The following is a 22,984-nucleotide window of genomic DNA, read 5'->3' on the forward strand; positions in this document are numbered from 1 at the left end:
AACATTTAACGACTTTCCTGTGACCTTCAGTTAAAAGCAAATTGAATTATATCTTCTATATCTACATATATTTATCTTTGCAAAGATTGTTGATATGCGCGTCATTTGTGACGTCACAGTCTATATTTACACGTCTGGTGCTTAGGATAACAACCTACTTACCTAATCAATATAAAGTATTAGTAAGGGAGCAATGAAATATATCTTATAGTTAGACTAATATCCAGAATTATTAGAGTAAATTGGCGTGTAATTTCATAAATAACATTACCGCGTTATGGTGTAAATCTCGCACTTTGTGGGAAGTAGGTTTTTAGGGTTCCGTAGCCAAATGGAAAAAAACGGAACCCTTATGGATTCGCCATGTCTGTCTGTCTGTCCGTCCGTATGTCACAGCCACTTTTTTCCGAAGCTATAAGAGCTATACTGTTGAAACTTGGTAAGTAGATGTATTCTGTGAACCGCATTAAGATTTTTACACAAAATAAGAAAAAAATATATTTTTGGGGGTTCCCCATACTTAGAACTGAAACTCAAAAATTTTTTTTTCATCAAAACCATACGTGTGGGGTATTTATTTTATTTATTTATTTATTGAAACTTTATTGCACAAGCAAAGAAAAATGTACAAATGGCGGACTTAATGCCAAAAGGCATTCTCTACCAGTCAACCATCTATGACCTTCTATCTTCTTTTGGGTATCTAATGGATAGATCTTCAAAAATGATATTGAGGTTTCTAATATCATTTTTTTCTAAACTGAATAGTTTGCGCGAGAGACACTTCCAAAGTGGTAAAATGTTTGTCCCCCTCCCTGTAACTTCTAAAATAAGAGAATGATAAAACTAAAAAAAATATATGATGTACATTACCATGCAAACTTCCACCGAAAATTAGTTTGAACGAGATCTAGTAAGTAGTTTTTTTTAATACGTCATAAATCGTAAACCGCAATTTACCTTTCATACACGTTTCACATAAAAAATACATTGTTTAAATTGTGTAATGTACGGAACCCTCGGTGCGCGAGTCCGACTCGCACTTGGCCGGTTTCTTGATGATATGGCTTTCTATTAGTAACAAGTATGCAAAATATCAGACCCCAAAACTTTACAGTTTTTTGTAAAAAAAAACGAAATATAAACGAAATATTTCTTCGATATTTTCTTTTTCTAGCCAGCCGATTTTGACGTGCGTCACGTATGTTGTGCGTATAGTAATGACAATTATATGACATAAATTATTGGATATATTGCTATACAAAAAGAAATATACAAAGCAAAATTTCAATTTTTTTTAAAGTACTTTTAGGTCAGAGACCGCCCAAGTTCTTCACCAAAGCTAGCCTCTTTAATGAGCTACAAAATGAATATATTGTACCTACTTGGTTGTTGATTTTACGGGAGCTGTCTAACACGTTTAATGCTTCGAGTTTCGAGTATAATTCGACGTCAAAGGAATATACAAACTTTCGACCTTATTACAAACGCATAAGATGCAATGTACTAACTACTGGCGAGTTACGTGTGATGTCACGCCGTATTTATTTAAAATAATGTCAACTGCATTTCCCATTACAATAGGAATGTGTAGCCAAGTTTTAGACGATAGATCCAAGCTTGCCAACTGCGTAAAAGAAAAGAACGTAATTCTCTAGGGCGGAAACAGGTTTCGTGGAAAGGAAATGTCGAAAAACTAGTCTTCTCTATGTCACGAGTTTTTTGTTTTTGTGGTTTAAAACTATTATATACAGTAGAACCCGCTAAATACGATCACGTCTAGTACGATTTCCCGATAGTACGAGTTAGTACTATGGTACTAACATGGTACTAATTTGTTATACTGGAGTCACTGGTTCGTGCAACATGTTTTCATACATTTATTTTTTTCACGGTTAACACGCTTTTCACGTGGTCCCTTCCGAATTTTCTTAAGCGCGTTTTTAGTGTATACTTATATAAAAGTTATAATTTAAACATAGTTAAATTTTACACATATCGGCGAAATCGAAATGTCTTACTTTTTTCCGTACGGGACCCCTGTCCATTCCTTGGGGCTAACTGCATCAGGATCTCGTAATAGGTAATCTATATAATCACGATCATAACAAAATATAGTTAGTCAAACCAAATTGTCAGTAAATAAGAACAAAAAACTATACTCATCCTTTTCTCTTGGGTGCTAGTACTAGTGTAAGACAAAGATAGTATGATTCTCTTTGACTATGTTTGAAATGTGTCATTTGACAAAATTATGCAATACATTTACTTATCTAAGACTATTATAATCCGAGTCAGGTAAAATACTTATTTCGAAGCAATACACATGTTTGTTTTATTTATATTATGGGAGTTGCCAATGTTGCCATAGCATAGCCGTTTAGATTTCTTTTGTGTCTGATCAAGTCTGATGTTTTGAACAGGTACAGTACCTATATGACATTTATTGTTGAGCTCTTAGCTAAGTGGTTAAGTATTACATATACCTATTTAATGCTAACAAGTCTTTTTCATCTACACTGGACTTAAAATCACTGTCAACATGTTATGATGGTGCGGGTGTGTACTTTTCTTTATTAGCTGTGACGTGAGATAAGCGTTAAATACTTATACATTGTCGTTTTGTATTCGATCTACATGTTTGCCGTTTGCCTAGTAACTGACACTTGTTATTGGATTGCAAAACAACCTAGGGGGCTTGGCAAATACGTCAAACGAGTTCGGTTCACGTGTGAAGCAATCGCAATCGATCTTGGAAGTTCTCGGGATTCGTGTCTTTATAAAAATAGCTAATTGGTTATAAATTATAAATGATTAGCTAATTGGTTCCTGTCACTATAGCATGTACAGTCAGCCATAGTGACGTGACGGCCAAAGTGGCCAAATATATCGGTAACAAAGGTGTGTTACTGTGTTAGTATATTTCTAAAACCATACTCGTAAATAAAATTGGCACATTAAAACTTTAGCCTGTGTGTTGCTATAAAATTAGATGCCCGTTTTTTAAGGTGCCTAAATGAGTACCTATCTATTAATATCCTGTAATTTTCTCAATATGTGTGGTGGTAAAGCTTTACGAGTTACAGACATCGATGGTCTAAATTTAAACCGGCTATGACATCTATCCTACCTCAATAATTATAATCATTTGAGGAGTCGTTTCAAAAGGGCTTATTTCTCTATAAACACCATACAAAAATAAGCCCTTTTGAAAATACACTCCTCATTTGGTTTCTTATCAGTTATCACAGTGAATAAAAATAGGTACAAGAGCCCAGGTAGCTTTAAATGAATTGTCGTCGTGACCGGCCACAAATTTGATAAGCTTTCACTTTTGTTTTTAACATTCACTTGTTTTGGCAGTGACATCACACATGACCTGATACAAGTCCTTAATCAATTAAAGATAGGTTGGTGACACTGGTGTGATTGATCATTTGATATTTACTTTCTTTTTGATAAGTACACTTTCACACATTTAAATCATATTTTCCCCTATGTACCCTGGTCGTCATACAGTCATTTAAATGGATTTCCAGGATCTAAACTGCTCTACATTTCACAAATAATGAAAATAATTAACCACGACTACAGCTACAGATTGTTCATTTTTTCTGATTGTACAGCCAACATGGCAATGATTCAGCCAAATAATTAAAAAAGTTTTTTAGTGAAATATCGTATTATACAAGTCATATTCGCATAATACGCACGAACAGGTTAAAATTAATGTACGCAGAAATTACTACCTATTTTTATTTAAAATGACGCTGGCAGTTTTATGTCTACGCAACTATTATTGTGTGTGTGGCATCTCTTCACTGTGGTTCAAATGGGTACCTGCATCTAGTAAAAAACTTCTACCTTTTAGGTTTAGGCCACTACCAGTATTATGAGCTACCTTTTGTTTTTGTTTTTGACTCAAGGCTACGAGGTTGTGTTTGTTTATTTACATTCCTAAAACGGAATAGTTTTGTATTTGATACTGACAACAACTGAAGACGTCATTAGGTGATCAATGTCATCAGTTACAAATGACTCGCTTAACTTCAAACTCGGGTAAATCCAGCTGTCAGATTTAACGATTTTGGTATTAAGAAAAGGTAATAGGGTAGATATTTCTTAAGAGGGTCGAATGGATTTACCAGTTTGAAGTTAAGCGACACTAATAGCCTTTTTAGTGTTCCGTGCAAAACTTTGTTTTGACAAACGGAACACTTATGGGATCACTTCGGTCTTGCAAATCAGTTAAATGCGTTTTTCTCAGAGACCGTTTGACATAGATACCTAAAATTTGAAACAGTTATAGCAATTACCACCACAAATATTGTAAATAAGTCAAAACCGCTAATTTTTTATTTTAGGGGGTAATTTAGGGGGTTGAGGGGTAACCTGTTTTTTATTTTATTTGTAAGAATCGAGTGGGGTACTATTAGAAAGATTGCAAAAAATTGAGTCGATAGACTGATTTTGACTTCATTTTAGACTGCAGTAGTTTCGATAAAAAATGCATTTAAAGTTGCAAGTTTTCATACAAAAAGATTCTCCTCTGTCCTGGGGATTTTCGCAAAAACTATAGCTAACAGGCAGCTAACCAGCCAGTAACCAAATAAATCGAGTATGGAGACGGCGGGAAAATTATCAGGTTAACATTATCTTTATGAGTTTTTTAACTGCAGCCTGATCTTTGGTTACTAAAGGGGCCCACTGACTATCAGTCCGCCGGACGATATCTGCCTGTCAGTTAGAACAAAAATTTGACAGTTCCGAACAACTGACAGGCCGATATCGTCCGGCTGACTGATAGTCAGTGGGCCACTTTAGGTTAAGTTACTAGCTTGGATCAGCTTCTTAGACTGGTAATTTCATATTAGGAAGTCGTTTAAGCGAGAGATCTTTACTTAAAACTTTGGCATTGAAGTTAATGACTTATGTGTGTGACACAAAGTTTAATTCAACTTGCTTATTTTTATTGGGTTATTTCATTTCTTTTTAATAGTCTACTAAACGCATGAGAGAAAAAAAGATCTACAAAATACAACCTTGTTATTATGCAAATAAGTTTAAATTTCGAAAGGGCTTTCCAACCAATTTTTAAATTAAGAATTCCGTTCTTCACTGTCGTTTTGTTTTTTACACAATAAAGCACATAGATATGGATGGTATAGAAAGGATCGCAGTCTCTTATGGCAGAATTGTTGTAAAAGTGACCGCGTTAAGCTTTAAATAATAGTTCCTAATCTCTCCGGTGGCGCTAGTTAGGCTCTGGGACATGAGTATAACATGAACCATATAAGGCAACAAATAACCCGACCAAATTACGTAGGTTGTTTTTGGTAGTATTTCGGTGCATGGTGGCGCCGCCTAATTACTGTTTTTTGATGGACACTTTTCATACATAGAGATTTGGCTCCTTTATACAGTCTCCATGCACATAGAGTTAGTAAGACGTATAGAGATAACAAAGTCATTTATTATTTATTGGAGAGTATACACAATATCCCTTTGCATTAAGTACGATGACAGTTCACTATCTGATTAGTCAAATTACTGTCAAGTAAACCTGGATAAAGGTTATCAGATAGGAACCTTATACATATTACAAATGAATGGTCATTTATAGGTACAATATGGTACAACACAGTTTCATGGCAATAATGTATGTGCTACTATAAAAGACGTTTTATATAGTTAAAACGAATTTTACGTAACACCCCAGTGAAAACCCATTTTCACGAGTAAAACTAGTTTTCCAAACCGCATTTTCACTAGTTGTAACACGGATTTTTCAAAACTAGTTGTCGCAAAAGTACATGGTGAAACCTAGTTTTGACTTTTCGGGAAAACGCATTTTCACTACGTGAAACTAGTTTTCACGGTAGGTATTCTGCCTGAGATCTGAGCGTCACATTACGTTCGCGGCTACAGGCAAACTCAAATCATATACGCAAATGTCCTAAATGTCAAGTCTTACCTTCTAGATAAAATTTATTTTTTCTTATTGCTACTTTCATATACCTCTTATTAAAAATTTCGGTAAAGGGGTATTTGTAAGAAACGAACCTAAGTGACAAAAACTGACTTTACATTTTGAGCCGCGTCCAGTCTACAAGTTTCAAATACTATGTTCAAATAACATGAGGTTTTATACCTACTTACTGTTTTTGACGTATTTAGTTTTTCACGTACGAAGTTGTTATTTGTCATGTTTATTGTCAACTTTGACGTTTATTACATTGATTGTCATTTTGGTGTTTGGTAGAATAATAATAAAGAATAAAGATAATTTATTTTCAGCTAAAGGTTACAGACATTCCAGGGGTCTCCGCACTAGGCAGTGCCTGTATCGCGGGGAACCAATTATAATTTAAATATCAGACTTTGTTACAATTAAAACTACGAACTAAGGCTTAATCTAGACACAATATTGAAACTAAATTTTGTTAAATATGGCTTCTGTCTCGGCATAATTTTGTGAGTGCAGCAGTTTGAAAAGCAGTTTTTTCGCTTCCATTTGTGTGCAATCCCTGAGTTTACATAGTTTATTTATAGCATTGTATGTAGACGCCCTGATGCGTTCCCCAAAACGTTTGCCAAAAGCTGAATTTACTCTTGGAACGGGTAAATTGAAGACGCGTTTTTGTGATAATATATTATACTCCTTTGATACTTTAGACGATTTATGTGTTTGTAAGCAAATTTTGTGGATAAACAGTTGACGAACAGATAGAACTTTAGCCTGAGCAAAGAGATCAGCAGTTGGAAAACGAAAAGGTTTTTTGAACATTACTTTCAAGACTGAACGCTGCGCTCTTTCAATTTCTAACATGGTAGTCTTTGCTGCACTGCTCCACACTGCAATGCAGTAACAGATTATTGACTGGCACAGTGCTACGTAGACCAGTTTTAGCAAAGATTCATCTGCAGAATGACGAAGTTTCTTAAATATATAAATAGATTTTCTAATTCTACCAGAGAGTTTGTGAATGTGATGTTTAAAATTTAAGTTTTCATCTACAAACAGGCCAAGGTATTTTATAATGTAAATAAAGATGTAAAGAGAGAGTTTCGTATATATATTATCTTTATGCTTACATAATCCAAATTGACCGTTAATAACAAGATTTTTATCAATGTGAGTTGGTGGTGTGACTGAGGGTTAAGAATCACAGGCAAGTGGCAACCAGTCTACAAAGCCCATTAACAAAGCAACACGCACTGGATAACAATCCAAGGTAACTAAGGGACTATTATATAGTGACCCACCCCGGCTTTGCACAGGTTACAACTAAACCTTAATTAATTATGCACCTAAACCTTCCTCAAGAATCACTCTATTGATAGATGAAAACCGCATGAAAATCCGTTCAGTAGTTTTTGACTTTATCGCAAACATCTAAAATTTAATCCGTCATAACGATGCGTACGATATTAGATGGATTACCTACGCACGGGACACTTGCTACCGCAGTTATGACTGCGGGCTTGGTCAATTTTCAATTAGGTACAACCCAGATATGTTTGTACAATTATTATTCACTTGATTATAAAATATGTTTTAGTGGTTACTACGGTGTTTTTGTTTACATTTTTCACCAATCAATTTTAAGGAGAATTTAAAGGTCCAATTGAATTCCATGATATTGAAGACGTTCTTCTCTAGCTTTAAGTTAAACCATGACATTGCCACTGCATTGCCCTCTTAAAAGGTTTTATCTTTACGCTACGTTGTTCAAACTAGTATACCCAATCCAAGGAGTACCAGTAGTAAGGAGTACATACAGTAGAAGGTACGAATCGTGGCGGGCTTGCAACATAGTCTAAGCAATTTCGAGGCCAAGCTACGAGGAATGTAGGCTAACAAATAAGTGCAATCTGTCGGTTTGAACAAATATTATTAGGCCGAGCGTTAACAAAAACCGGCTAAGTGCGATTCGGATTCGCGCACGAAGGGTTCCGTACCATTACGTAAAAAGCGGCAAAAAAATCACGTTTGTTGTATGGGAGCCCCACTTAAATATAAATTTTATTCTATTTTTAATATTTGTTCTTTAGCGGCAGCAGAAATACATAATCTATGAAAATTTCAACTGTCTAGTTATCACGGTTCATGAGATACAACCTGGTGACAGATGGACAGACAGACAGCGGAGTCTTAGTAATAGGGTCCCGTTTTTACCCTTTGGGTACGGAACCCTAAAAAGAGCGTCCCATCCCAAACACAGGTATTTTTCGGTTGTTTTTTCTTTCATAGATGAAAATATAGTTTAGGTATCTTTAAGAAAAATTGAGCTAAGGTAGTTTCCCATCTTAAAAACCGACGTTCTCAATACTAACAAAGATTCTACCAGATTACCTTTGGGTGGACGAAACAAACTGCTACTACTACTATGTACAGTCACTGGCTAGACAGAGCTAAACTAAGAAAATATATACCTACAAATTTCGGTTTGCATATATTTTCTTAGTTTTAAGTTGCACGGAAATTGTCCTTGGTTCCTTGACTTTTATTATTTTTAGGGTTCGTACCCAAAGGGTAAACACGGGACCCTATTACTAAGACTCCACTGTCCGTCTGTCTGTCACTAGGCTGTATCTCATGAACCACGGCTATCACGATAGCTAGACAGAAATTTTCAGATGATTTATTTCTGTTGCCGCTACAACAACAAACTAAAAACAGAATAAAATAAATATTTAAGTGGGGCTCCCATACAACGTGTTTTTTTTGCTGTTTTGGTACGAAACCCTTCGTGCGCGAGTCCGACTCGCACTTGGCCGGTTTCTTAAAATTTACAACAATACGTGCCAAGAAATTGGTATAAGACTGTAGAGCCTAATCTTCTGTTGTTATACCTTATCTTGAGAATATACTATCACAGCTATCACTAAGCAATGCTGTTTTCGCATGTTGAAACTGTTGAAGGCCGAATGACGCGCTTGACGTCACACTATCAATCTTTATTGACATGCAAAACAAGTATATCCTCTTGTCGACCATCATGCTAAGAAAACATGCCAGTGAATTTTAAATCCATAATATAGGAAATCCTTTGATTTAACATAGAACAAAACAAATTAAATGCAACTTTGTTACAAATTTGAGTAGAATAGGCGGCTAGTATATGAATTGCATAGGTGCAGTCATTTGGGCACACCATCTCGCAGATGTGGGCCCTTAGGTCTCGTCCCTTCAACCCATTTATCGTAACGTGATCGTAGCACTTACGCTGTCACTTCAGTCTCCAGAGTTAACATGGTCCGGCTACAAATAATCACTATTGTTTTATTATACCAATCTTATCAAGGCCAGAGGTGAATCATACCAATAATCAATATCATCAATAATTGTTTAATTGCAGGCACAATTCCAAAACAATATCACATATTATCAAACTTATCATGTTTTTCCTATAGACCTTAGTAACACGGGCGACGTTTGCTATTGTAATAAATGAAAAATACATACGGCTACATAGGTAGTGATCTAGTATAGTGAATAATACCGACAAAGTAATTCATATGAACAATTTTAATCTTTATATTTATTTGTTTTAAATTTAAATCGGGCGACAAGACCCATATTACCTTACCGACCTATATCTTACAGATTAATGCCTACATTAGTCTAAATAGGTACAGTCAGCTGCAGAGAGAAGTGACTATATTTTCTATGCAGGGGGGGGGGGGGGGGTCACCTCTCTCTCTGCAGCTGACTGTACATTGAAGGTGCCTTGGAATCGGGCCTCTCTTGGCTATAGGTACATATACATGTGTAGATAATGTAGATATGTAATTTACACACATCACCCCACACGAAGTGTGTATAATCAATGATTTGTCGGTCGTTGTACTTGTTGTTTTGAACTGTTCTAGCAAAATTAATCTAAAATATCATTATAAGAATAGTCATAGTCACGGTACTTAAACAAACAGATATTGCTTGTGTGTATTTAACAAAAATGGATTCATGCTTTGTTATTTTCTATGCTAGAAATATCATATTTACTTTAGCACCTTATCACAAATAACACAATATTGATGGCATTATCGATTATCGTCGATGTTTCTTATTTATTGTTAGATAATTGTTAGTCATCATAAGTTTGTCCTATTAATTAGCTGAGTTGTTATCAAAACAAATTGACAGTAAATGAATGCAGCTTATAGATTGCAGCTATTAATAAAAAATTAAGAGTAATGTTAAATTACTCTTGCGACATATTTCAAAATACAGATTTTGCTAGATATAGTTAGGATTGAAGTGTTTCTATCACAGATCACTTACCTTAATACTTACCTACTGGATGGGCTAGGAAAGATGACCTGCGGTCATAACAGATTGGCGCGGGCTCTCCTTTACAAATCTAGTATGAGAGCACTTTCGAGCAATTCAGATCTACAGGTACCTAAATAAAAAAGACAATTGCATTTTTGTAAAACATAGTCCCTCGTGATATACTACTTGCGGTAAACCACAAGAATCACCTACAAAGCGGTTGTTCAATGTTTATTTAAAACAATAGGTGGAAAGTTTTTACAACACTGGCGATTTTTTTTAACTTCTTTCATGTTTGTGCCAAAAACTAGGCTTCCGACGATTTCGCGAGTGACCTGTGACGTGACGCTATTCTGAGCTTGTTGACGTCCTGTCTTTGACCTCTTGGAGCTTGAATAAGTTCAGGGATAATGGATCTTAGTGCGGCAGGCGCTTACGTCATTATTTACGATACTCCCGTACATATCCGACGCTAGGCGACGAAAGTGCCCAACGCATTACAAGCGTTTTTTGCCTGAGAGTGGCGTAAAGTCACGCGGTTAGCCGAGGGAGTGCGTTCGCGGACAGCTCCCATTGGCCCATGCTATGGGCCCATGCATATAGTGACGTCACAAGCAAAATAAATGTTATTTTGAAACGTTATCGAGAGATTAGACTTGTTTATGTGCTTACAACGCGGTATATAAAGCATCTCCGCTTATTCTACGGTTTCAGTTTGTGACGCCAGTTGAACGCTCCTATAGTTTTTATATTAGCGCCACCTCTTGAAGAGCGTGTGTTTTAACTGTAGATATAAATAAACTCTGTTTAGCACACTCTTGTTTTAGGACAGTTCCGTGTGTTGCTTCAGACGATTGTGTGATATATTTTTGTATAAAAGATGTTTAGAAAACAGCGTAATGTGGTGGCACAAGTCAACAATTACATTACGTAAGTGCTTTAACTTGATAAGGGATTGTATTTTGAATGGTTTTGTGCTGATTGTTTGCGTTATCATTTTACATAGGATTGTTAGGGATACCCATTATTGTAGTGTTACGTTTCGTCTAAACGTGCATACAATTCTATATCTCATTTTAGCTGAGCGCGGGAAGAGTTATGCGACTATCCTTACATTTTAAGTCCTACTACATACATTAAATGAAAGCTTGTGGAATTTGGTTTGCGATCTTTTTCTACGTACATAAGGGAACGTTTTCTTAAAATAAAGCCTTTGTTAGAGTAAGTTAAATACGTATATACATACGCACTAGTTTGACTAGTTCAACCGTGGAAATGTAATAGTCATACAGAGTTAGTTTCGCATTTATGTTTAGTATTTATTGATTGCTGTGTCGTGTTGCGATATCGACATTGCTGCTTATCTGTGCAAGTGATGCACCGTTTACAATTAATAACTCATCATTATCTTTCCAGAGATTTCGAGCCTTTCGCCGCCTCTCCCCCCGGGCAGGATGACGCATTCTTCATCCGATACCCCAACACGAAAGCTATGTTCGGAGCCAACCTAGAGCGGGACGTCGCGAAAATCGTCAAAGAACCAACGGGGATTAAGGAAAAGGATTGGTCGAAGCACACTAAGCCGTGCCAAGACGTGCTCCACGGCATCGCGCCAATCAACACAGCTGGTAAGTCTTTTATTATAGCTTGCTCATTTCAAAGTTTCGTGCATTTTTTAACCTTAACATCATTGGAATAAGGCACGAAAATGCGTACAGAGCTTTTTAGTCGACTGCAATAATCGCGAATTTAACTAGCATTGGTATATTAGCTTTCATATACTTAATGAACTCGACTGTTCTTTCAATGAATATCAGATGTCAATGGATTTGACATTCTCAATGGACTAAAAGTCAATGATCAAATGTGTTACCAGAAAATTTGGTTCGCGAAACAACTTCTTCTTCTTCAGGCCTTATTCCCATCTCTATTTGGGGTCGGCTCTCCTAATCCTTAATCTCCAGAGTGGTCTTTTCTGGGTCGTCTCTAGGGCTCCCGGTATCCGTGTTACACGCCGAAACGAATACCCGTGTTCTTAAGCCCGGCGGTACTAAGAACCCGGTTTACATGGAACCGCCGGGATTCGAAAACGTTTCGAAGGAACGTTCCCAAGAAACGTATCTCAGACACGTATCTCCGTTTACACGGGTACTTAAGACCGTTCCGAACGGGTCCGAATTCTCCGAACCAGTTTGAGCCAATGTACAATAGTAACAAGGTCCACTTTCCACTATTATTATGTTGACTTCAGATGAATTCGTTTGTCGTACGATTTTTAAAGTGAAACTTTTATTCTATCGCCCCCATTTATTAAGTTAACATTAAAACCGCGATTTTAATACCGTAATTCGAATTAATTTCCGAATTTTTTTAGTTAAATACCTACAATCCAAAAAAAGTTTCACTTGCATCGTGGTTTCATAAAACCGCACAATTACTTTCTTTTTAATTGTTTTTAACCGTATTGATAAAACATAGGTACTGAGCCATCTTCCTGTGTTTAATAGTAGGTATACATAATTTTTATTTTAAACTATTTATATCATTTAATAAAACCGATTGCTTCTAAGCTAATTACATAAATTTGATATCGATCATAGTTTTTTTTTATAATTACATAATGGTATAGTATTTTCGTTAATAATAGGTGTGCAGACAGAATACAATATTAATTAAAAATAACAGTTTAATGATTTCGTGGTTATTTTTATCTCGGGTCTGTTACTGCTTTGCGAAAACAACAAACCTGCCAACGGCGCAAAAAACTTAGGACCACAAAAGCGGGATTATCGAGTAATCATGCTCAAATGAAAGGCAGAATTTTACCCAAGAACCATAAAAACCCATACTACCTTGGATAACTTGCGATAATATTGCTAATTACATTAAGATAGATCTTTAAATTGGTAATCATTCATAATTCACTTTGGTCACTTTCTCACTAGAGTTCAGGTAATAAACTTAAATGCGCACGTTGCCGACCGGTGGTCCATCCATCCATTGTTTTCCAATATCCTTTTGTTTATCATCGTCGAAAACATGTAGGTTCCCAAACTATTATCACAAGTGTCACCGACAATTATATAAGCTTTATGTCGTTGTAATAAGGTCAAAACATCTGTACAAGAAAATGTTTTCCATTGTTTTGTAGCCGCACCCCACTAAAAAGCGTTTTACTATGGTAAGAGGTACCTAGAGCAAAAACAATTAGAATTTATTGAGAAGGTGCAATTTTATCAAATTGATTTAAAGTGTTTATTAATAACTAGCGACCCGCCCCGGCTTCGCATGGAGAGTCAAGCATAATAAAATACATTCTGTAACAAGTATTCACTTCGGAAGCCTAATAATACTAAGACTTCACTATCCATCAGTCTGTCACCACTCACTAGGCTTTATCTCATGAACCGTGATATCTAGACAGTTGAAATTTTTACAGATGTATTTCTGTTGCCGCCATAACAAAAAAAAATTAAAATTAAATTTTGTACGGAACCTTCGGTGGGCGAGTCCGACTCGCACTTGTCCGGTTTTTTTAGAAGTTAATAATGGGTTAATTATTCTTAAAATATAGACAGACAGCCTTCGCGCACTTTTTTGTAGACCAATGAAAGATAGACAATTCCACCATACATTGTGTCGTTATATCTCAAATAGATTGGGCAGCGTTTTCGATTAAGCTCCTAGCCAGCGTGATTTATTCTAACTTCATTAGCAAACATCGTCATATTTCTACCAATTTAAACAAAACCTTAACAAAATATACACATAAACATTCTCAAAGAAACACTTCATTCATAGGTGAGGTCTGGTTATCGCGAACATACAGACGCGGCGGGGGACTTTGTTTTATAAGGTGTACCTACAAGACAAGAAATACAATTTCATATCATGTTCTCAAATTAAACTAAAAATAAAGAAGCAAGTTAAAAATGTATTTTTTTATAAATACTTACTTAATGCCAATTTCGAACATTAGTTTGACTTCCTGCCTACATACTGAACTCGATGGTTCTAATATTTTTTTTAAATAGGTACTAGCAGGTTTTTTTTACTATATTGGTAACCTGCAACGTAAAAAAAGTAGCTATTTAAAGTGCTATATAAAAATTATAAAATACTACTTTGATAAGAAGCGTGAATACTCGTATATAATACCTATTGCAAGCAAAAACTACCTGCTCAAGAAAGGGTTTTCTAAACCGTTTATTGAATTTCGACTCTATGACCCTCGGAATAAGGTTAAATATGACAAAAACTCGTCATGAATCTTTTGTCTATTCATTTGTAGCTGGCGTTCGTTCCTTCGCTACTATCGTCAAGGACGTGTCCGGAGCCACGGATAAATAAGATACGTATCTTCGAATACCCGTTTATCCGTGTACACGGGTCTTAACTACACGTTTCTTAATTAAACGTGCGGAACGGGCCAGAAAACCGTTTACGTATTATTCGGACACGGGTATTCGAAACGTGTAAACGAAACACGGATTCGACCGCGAGCCCTAGTCGTCTCTGGGTCCGTGTGGGAGTTTTTGAGGTTTTTGAAAGAGCGGGGCCTTCTGCCACAAGTATATTTTATACTTAAGGTGGTTCGACTAGGTTACCCAAAGCTTAAACCCCGCTAGATGGCGTTACTTTCGCAAATTTTCAGGTTTTATTTTTTTGTGGAATAGTGTTGGTATCTGTATACTTAAAAGTATGTTTAGCGCACTCTTTACATAAATATTGAACTATTATAATAAACATTGAATACTTCATTAGTGCAAAAAACACTTTTAAAGTCGACAGAGTGTTTCTGTCATGCTATTTCCTACTATTACTCACATATGCAAACAGTGTTTCCGTGATGCTTGTAGTAGACAATTTCATGCAGTGTAAGTATGCTGCAATGGCGTTGCGGTATGTTCGTAGAGATACGTGCAAGAGGATTCGGGTTCGAGACTGGTACGTCAGGGGTACTTTTTTTGTCCTTTTTGTGTTATCTTATGTTTCTTATACCTTTTATTCTTCGAACTCTTGTCCGATTCCGATTTAACCGAAATATATTTCAGTGATATCGGAAACGGCTCTAACGATTTCGATGAAATTTGCTGTAAGGGGTTCGATCTAGCTAGGTCTTATCTCTGGGAAAACGAGCATTTTTGAGTTTTTACTCATGTTTTCTTGTTCTCCCAGATATTCAGTATTATTAATAAATTAGTTTATAACGTTTTATAAAAATATGTGACGTTTTGAACTAAAAGGTACCACATTGTCGGTTGTCGATTAGGTAGATTTCATTTTGAAGCTTTATGGAAATATGACAACAATAAGTAGGTACCCGTTTGGTTGAAAACGCCACATATATTATAAGGAAGGGTACGATGATAGATTTCATCTCCATACAATTTATAACCTAATAATGCCAAATGTTGCAAAATTATATTGAATTGAGATCTATCATCGTACCCTTGCAGTTTGAAATAGTTATTTACGATACAAGTGCGGAAAAGAGAAAATTCGACACGAGTGGCCACAGATTAAAACACGTCTGCGGTCGGTCGTTTTACAATTACTACTTTATTATTAGTACATTACGATACAAGTGCGAAAAGTAGGAAATTGGCAACGAGTGGCGATAAATTGAAACACGACCGAAGGAAGTGTTTTAAATCGACACGAGTTGCGAATTACCTATTCGCACGTGTATCGTACAACGTTTTACAGTACATATGGCCCTTTAAACTTTCGACATATGCATCAAAAGTGCTCTTTACGCACTAGGGCGAGAAAGTTGCACCATATGTACTGTAAAATACTTTTTAGTACATATGGTGCTACATATACGTTACCGCCCTAGTGCGGTAATTAGTACAATACGTGCATATGTCGAAAATGTAAAGGGCCATAATTATGTACTGTAAAACGTTGTACAATACACGTGCGAAAAGGTAATTCGCATTTCGTGTCGATTAAAACACTTCCTTCGGTCGTGTTTCAATTTATCGCCACTCGTTGCCAATTTCCTACTTTTCGCACTTGTATCGTAATGTACTAATAATAAAGTAGTAATTGTAAAATAAAATTAAAACTTTTTTTATATTTATTTTTTTTGGATTCAAGTAGGTACAGTGAGTAACAACATTGCATGGCCTTCTTATTATAACTATTATAGAAAACGGGATATTTATCATGTTTATTTATATTATTTACTTCTCGATATTTTGGCCGGTCTTGCAAGACCAGTCGTTGTGGAGATCCCTGGGGAGGCCTATGTCCAGCAGTGGATGTCTTGTTGGTGTAGATGGATTCACACAACAAATGAAATAACATGTTTTCATATTTGTTATCCGTAGTTGTCCCTGTACCTGAAAGAAAAATAATATCATGATAGCACAAAATCTCTAATGTTATAGGAAGAAAGATGATGCAACAATATGGATTCTAATAAAGTTATCATTTACTTACCTAGTAATAATTGTGTTTTTCATTCATAGACAAAATTCCATAATTTTCATCCCCAGGAAATGTTTTATTTTACTTTATTGCAGTGAGGATGTCCTGATTTTTTCTGGCTAATGAAGGAAAACATTTTATTTCCAAGAATGCCTCTTCATTTTGCACAATACCTAAAAAAACCTAGAGTTAGTGACACATTGACTATTCGGCAACCAAAACAGTAATAATTACATTATATAGGTATTGTTAACTGCATATTATCGTAGCATTACGGAAGAAGTGAGAATTATTTTCTATCAAGATCGGCACGAGAAAATTACAATGTACAATGAAGGAGTGAAACTGTACCTTACGAAACATCACCATCATGAATTCCGCTTCAATTGAGTCTGAATTTTCCTGGATTTTCGCGGACCAGAATACCGATGATTTTTGTAACTTGATTTAGACGTTGCTATCATTTTCAATTTACACAAACAAATTGATGTCACAATAAACATGACCCTATGTGTCAGTGTCAACACTGTCAAATAAAAATGCACTAAACATGACGGCACTGCAAATCCTGCCAGGTCGGCCAGGCAACGTCGCCAACGTCATAGATTGGCAACGCCGCACGCAACGTATTTGTACACGACATTTGTGACACACACATACGTAAAATTGATAAAAAAATTACGTTGATTTATGTATGATTTCTGTATGAAACAAAGTTTTTCTATTAATTTAGCGCAAAAGAATATTCGAAAGTAGATATATGAGCAAATATTTGTGTAGTAATAGTGTGTAGTGCCTTAATTAAAGCAGATTGAATTTTGTATGAAAATCGAACCACCTTAAAAGAAGGTTACAACCTTATTACTATTGAAATGTAAACTGTAAACCAAATAAATTATTTTCATTTTTCATTTTAATTTTTTAACTTTTTTACTGTTGTTTGTTGCAGCGAACCCGATATCGCCGAAGGTGTTGGGCACCGATGAAGAGTTCAAGGGCGAGGGCGCCGCGTGCGGCAACTCCGTTGTCAAGGTTGGTTGATAAACTATCGATCTTAACATAACTATACAACTTGAAGTTGACTACTGGAAGCGGGGCTACCTTGTCGTCACGGACAACTTCTTGTCAGGTACAGTAGAGATTTAAGTGTACCGTCTCTGTACCGTACAGTTACCAGCCTGATTGACAATATGCTTCCTCCTCCTCCTTGCTTCGTTCTCCTCAGTGCTGAGGGTCGTGACCTCCTACGTGGAGCACATGATTCCGGATTGCAGATTTCCAGGCATTTCGATCTCTTGCGACTTCTAAGGCATCATGGACCTTGATGGATAGCGATTTGCTAACCTGGTCGGACCACCGCGTTGGACTGCGGCCCCTTCTCTTTCCTTCCACCGAACCAGTGACCATTAGTTTTTCCAGGTTGTCTCCAGTCTTCCTGGCTATGTGACCGAAGAAATCAAGAACTCTCCGGAGACATGTGGTTGAAAGCCTGGTGGTTACTCCGAGCTCCTTCAGTATTGAGACATTGGTCCGGTGTTCAGTCCAAGATATGCCGAGCATTTTCCGCCAGCACCACATTTCAAAGGCATCAATGCGCTTTCTATCAGCCGATTTAATTGTCCATGTCTCAGAGGCATACAGAAAAATGGAGAATGCGACAATATGCTTAGGAACAGGGAATTTGTAGTCCACCTAGGAGATGTAATGAGTAAGGCAGTGGCAGGAGTCAACCTCGGGGACATGGGCATCCCTTCCCTTAAGTTCCGACAAACTGCCTCAGGAGCGAGGATGGTTGAACTTCCAAAGGAGCTTGAAGCCGCCAAGGCCGACGAATTAGCTGAAAAGCTCCGTCCAGTGCTGGAGGGGGTTGCAGCTGTCACCCGGCCCACCAAGTGCGCGACCGTGCGATGGAATGGATCTGGACGATTCTGCTACAACCGAAAGTGTCACAGCGGTTGTAGCCAGGATTGGGGGCTGCGCTCTCAACCTGGTCAAGGCGGGTGGGGTCCAACGCGGTCCTGGGGGAATGGGTGTCATAGTGGTAAGGTGTCCCGTAGCTGCGGCTAAAATATTGGTAGAAAAGGGACGCGTTTTAGTGGGTTGGAGTTCTGCGCGCGTAGTCGCATTGGAGCAGCTTCCAATGAGATGTTATCGCTGCATGGGTGTAGGACATACGAAGCCATTGTGTCCGTCTGAGGTGAGTAGGGAGCATCTTTGCTACCGGTGTGGTGAAGAAGGGCACCGAGCAGCAGCTTGCTCAGTACCGGTGCCTAAGTGTGTTGTGTGTGCAGAGACAAACAGGCCCCACACTCATGTGATGGGTAGCCCCAGATGTAAACCTACACCTGTAACAGGGAAGGTGGCTTCACGGACCGGGACTGCCTCCAATGCTGGCCCTCCTGAGGAACAAGAGAATGCCGAAATTAACAATATGCAAGAGTAATGGATCAAGGTTCCCGTACTGAATTCCTTCAGACTAACCTTAACCACTGCATCGCGGCCCAGGACCTTTTCCTACAGTCCATGATGCAGTGGCAGGTCGATATAGGAGTGGCCTGCGAGCCATATTTTATTCCGTCTCAACCACATTGGGTGGGTGATCTGGATGGCCTGGTGGCGGTGACTGTGCGCCCGGGCGGGCAGTTTCCACTAACACTTCTTGAGAGAGGCACAGGATTTGTTGCAGCGAGCTGGAGGGAGTATGTTATTTTGGGCATTTACTTCTCTCCCAATCGCACCTTGACAGAATTTGAGCTCTTCCTGGACTCTATCAGGACAGTGGCCGGCAGATGGTCTTCGAAGCCTATGTTAGTTCTTGGCGATTTCAATGCGAGGTCCCGGGTGTGGGGTGATACCGTCACGAACTCACGCGGTAGGGCCCTTGAAACTTGGGCTCTTCACGCAAATATGGCCTTGTTAAATCAAGGGACATCTCAGACCTGCGTACGGTATCAGGGAGGATCCGTGGTGGATGTCTCGTTTGCTACACCTGCCGTAGCGCGAAGAGTACAGGGATGGAAAGTAGAAGAAGAAGTGGAAACCCTATCGGACCATCTTTATATTCGATTTGCTGTCTCTCCTCCCTCTGTAACGACGACACCGACACCGAACAGAGGGCACAGCCAATTTGTACGCTGGGCATGCACGAAAATGGATCGGGAATTTGCGCGGGAAGCAGCACTCGTGCAGCGCTGGGCGACCCCTACTGCAATGATAGAGCGGTCCTCGGTAGATGAATTGGCTGATCACTTACGCGACTCTCTGGTTAAGATCTGTGATGCCGCCATGCCTCGGATTCGGCGACAACCACCCAGGCAACACGTTTATTGGTGGTCACCAGAGATCGGAAATTTACGAACGGAGTGCAATATGGCTCGCAGAGCATACGTGCGTTATCGGAGGCGATATGGTTTAGACCCTGTAATGGAAGAACACCTGCGAAGCCTTTACAGGGAAAAACGGAAAAAACTGCAGACGGCAATCAGTCAATCAAAAGCTAGGGCGAGAGAAGAAATTCTGGCCAGCCTAAGTCGAGACCCCTGGGGGCGCCCCTACAAAACTGCACGCAAGAAACTTATAGCGCAAGGTCCCCCTACAACCGAGACTTTATCACGGGAGGCTGTAGAAAGGGTCATGGAAGCTCTATTCCCGGTCTCGCTGGGACATCATCCTCCTATAATGGCGCCCCCCTCCCTCGATTCAACATATAACGAGACAGATGTTCCGCCAATAAGAGACGAAGAATTGACGAAAGCTTTATATCGGCTTCATAAGAGACGTACAGCCCCAGGACCAGATGGGGTGCCCGGCCGACTACTATTTATTGCCGCAGAGTCATGGGTGGACTGGATCCAGGACTTTTTCAACAAATGTCTTCGTACTGGACAATTCCCGAAGCGATGGAAGACAGGCAGGGTCTGCTTGATCCCCAAGCAGGGTCGCCTTAGTGGTCAACCGTCTGGGTACAGACCCATAGTGCTGCTGGACGAGGTGGGTAAATTGCTTGAGAAAATCTTAGCTGATCGCCTCGTCCGACACCTGGAAGAAGTGGGCCCAAACCTCTCGGACAAACAATTTGGCTTCCGTGCGGGACGATCGACAATTGACGCAATAGACCACCTGAAAACGCTCTCAAGAGAGGCTACAGATGGCGGAAATGTAATGCTGGCAGTCTCCTTGGATGTCAAGAACGCTTTTAACAGCCTCCCATTAGAAACGCTTAAGGAGGCACTTCGTTTCTTTAAAGTACCCACCTATTTGCAGCGACTGTTGAACAACTATCTGGAAGATCGTTACGTAACGTGGGAAGACGGAAATTGTCAGCTTCATCGGCGACCGGTTGAACTGGGGGTCCCTCAGGGTTCTGTCCTGGGGCCCACGTTATGGAATGTAGGGTTCGACTGGCTATTACGGGGCCCAGTCCTGCCTGGAATGAATGTGCTGGCCTATGCAGATGACACTCTTATCACGTGTCGGGGTTCCTCCTATGAAGATGCAGCGAGGAAGGTGACCATTGGGACCTCACTTGTGGTTGAACGAATCCACCAGCTGGGTCTCCAGGTGTCCCTTCCAAAGACGGAAGTTCTGCTCTTCCACGGTCCGAGGAGAGGACCCCCTCGTAATGCGAGCATTAGAGTGAATGGGGAGGTTGTGGCAGTTAAGGCCCAAATGAAATACCTTGGCCTCCTTTTAGATGGCCGTTGGCAATTTAAGGCGCACTTTGCCAGTCTTGCCCCTAGGCTGATATCTACAGCTGCAGCCCTCGGCCGGCTGCTTCCCAACGTGGGCGAGCCAAACTCTACATGTAGACTCCTTTACTCTCGTGTTCTGCGGAGTATGGCCCTATATGGCGCTCCCATATGGGTTGACGCCCTCTCTGCCGAAAATAGGGCTCTACTCCGCGGACCACAGAGGACAATATCTTTGAGAGCAGTGCGTGGGTATCGTACGATATCGTTCACAGCGGCAACGGTCCTGGCGGCAGACCCTCCCTGGGACCTTCAGGCTCACATTCTTGCGGAGGTTCACCGCTACAGAGCTGGAAGAAGAGCGGCGGCAGAGTTCCCAGATGGAGAAGAAGTCCGAAATATCCGGGCATCAGCGCAAGTGGAAACACTTCGCCGATGGAGGGCAGAGCTCGACGATGCAAAATATGGGCTGATAACGGTAGACGCAGTACTGCCGCATCTGGAACGTTGGGTGGAAAGGAGGCATGGTACGCTAACTTTCCATATGGTGCAGATACTTACTGACCATGGATGCTTTGGTAAGTACCTGCGCCGCATAGAGAGGGAGGAATCCCCCATGTGCCATGAGTGTGGCGCACCGGTAGACACGGCGCGTCATACTCTCGAAGAATGCCCTGCATGGGGGCCCCAGCGGTCCATCCTTCAAACTAAAGTAGGAGCAGACCTTTCGTTGGCGAGCATTGTTAAGGCCATGCTCGACAGCGAGGAGGCATGGAAGGCGATGGCCTCCTTCACTGACGAAATTATGTCGCAGAAGGAGGCAGCGGAGCGTGCGCGTGAGAACGACCCTAACGCGCATCCACTCCGCCGACGACGGGCTGGGGGCAGAGCCAGGCGCTATGCGCGCCTGCTGCCTCCACCGTAGCGGGCTGCGCAGGGCTCCGGGGGAGTCCCTGCGGTTTTTCTAGCTCACAGGACGGGTCACTCACCAAGTGGCACCCAAAAATGCTCACGGCCTGCGGGCCGCCCGCCGGGGCGCTTGCGGTCGAATGCTTTTAGCGACCCTGCGGCACCCCATCTAAGGCGGATTCGGCACTCGTTGGTGGTTTTAGACGGTAGTCCTCTGGTTAGTCCGTCATCCCTCCTGGTTCCCCCGGACCAGGTGGCATGCGTAAACGCATTTCCCCAACGTTAAAAAAAAAAAAAACAAAAAAAAAAAAGTCCACCTAGGAGATAAACAAAGCCGCCTTAAACAATGGCTTACCACAGGGATCCACACTGGCCCCATTGCTCTTTAATCTATTTACTTATGACCTACCCAAAACAGTCTCTAGGAAATTTGTGTATGCCGATGATATCACCATTGCACACCAGCACAAGACATTCGAGGTATCTGAAGAACAGCTCAAACAAGGTTTAGGTTCTCTAAATGAGTACTTTAAGAAGTGGCGTCTTGTTCCAAATGCCAGCAAAACGGAAGTGTTGACGTTCCACCTCAACAACAAGCAAGCTGCTTATATCCCAACCGTAGCATTTGATGGTGAAATATTAACTTTCAACCCGCGCCCTAAATATCTTG

The 22,984-nt window shown here is 39.7% G+C and overlaps 1 protein-coding gene and 1 long non-coding RNA gene across 3 annotated transcripts in view; both read left to right on the forward strand.

Annotated features, from left to right (window-relative positions):
* Positions 1-22,984, forward strand: part of LOC134744649 (uncharacterized) — a 31,548-nt gene that overhangs the window by 2,980 nt on the left and 5,584 nt on the right. The window contains exons 1-3 of one of the 2 annotated variants that reach the window (XM_063678547.1): positions 11,009-11,209; positions 11,696-11,907; positions 17,667-17,749. In XM_063678547.1, coding sequence (XP_063534617.1) covers positions 11,160-11,209; positions 11,696-11,907; positions 17,667-17,749 — 345 coding nt within the window. In that variant the 5' untranslated portion in view covers positions 11,009-11,159. Of the gene's footprint in view, positions 1-11,008; positions 11,210-11,695; positions 11,908-17,666; positions 17,750-22,984 lie in introns of those variants that run through there. The other variant, XM_063678546.1, reaches the window with a different exon arrangement.
* On the forward strand, positions 307-942 carry LOC134744762 (uncharacterized). The gene is made up of 2 exons (XR_010128113.1): positions 307-563; positions 715-942. It is a non-coding gene; the product is annotated as an uncharacterized LOC134744762 (long non-coding RNA).

Source organism: Cydia strobilella, chromosome 10 (assembly GCF_947568885.1).
Source record: "Cydia strobilella chromosome 10, ilCydStro3.1, whole genome shotgun sequence".
Taxonomy (NCBI): Eukaryota; Metazoa; Arthropoda; class Insecta; order Lepidoptera; family Tortricidae; genus Cydia; species Cydia strobilella.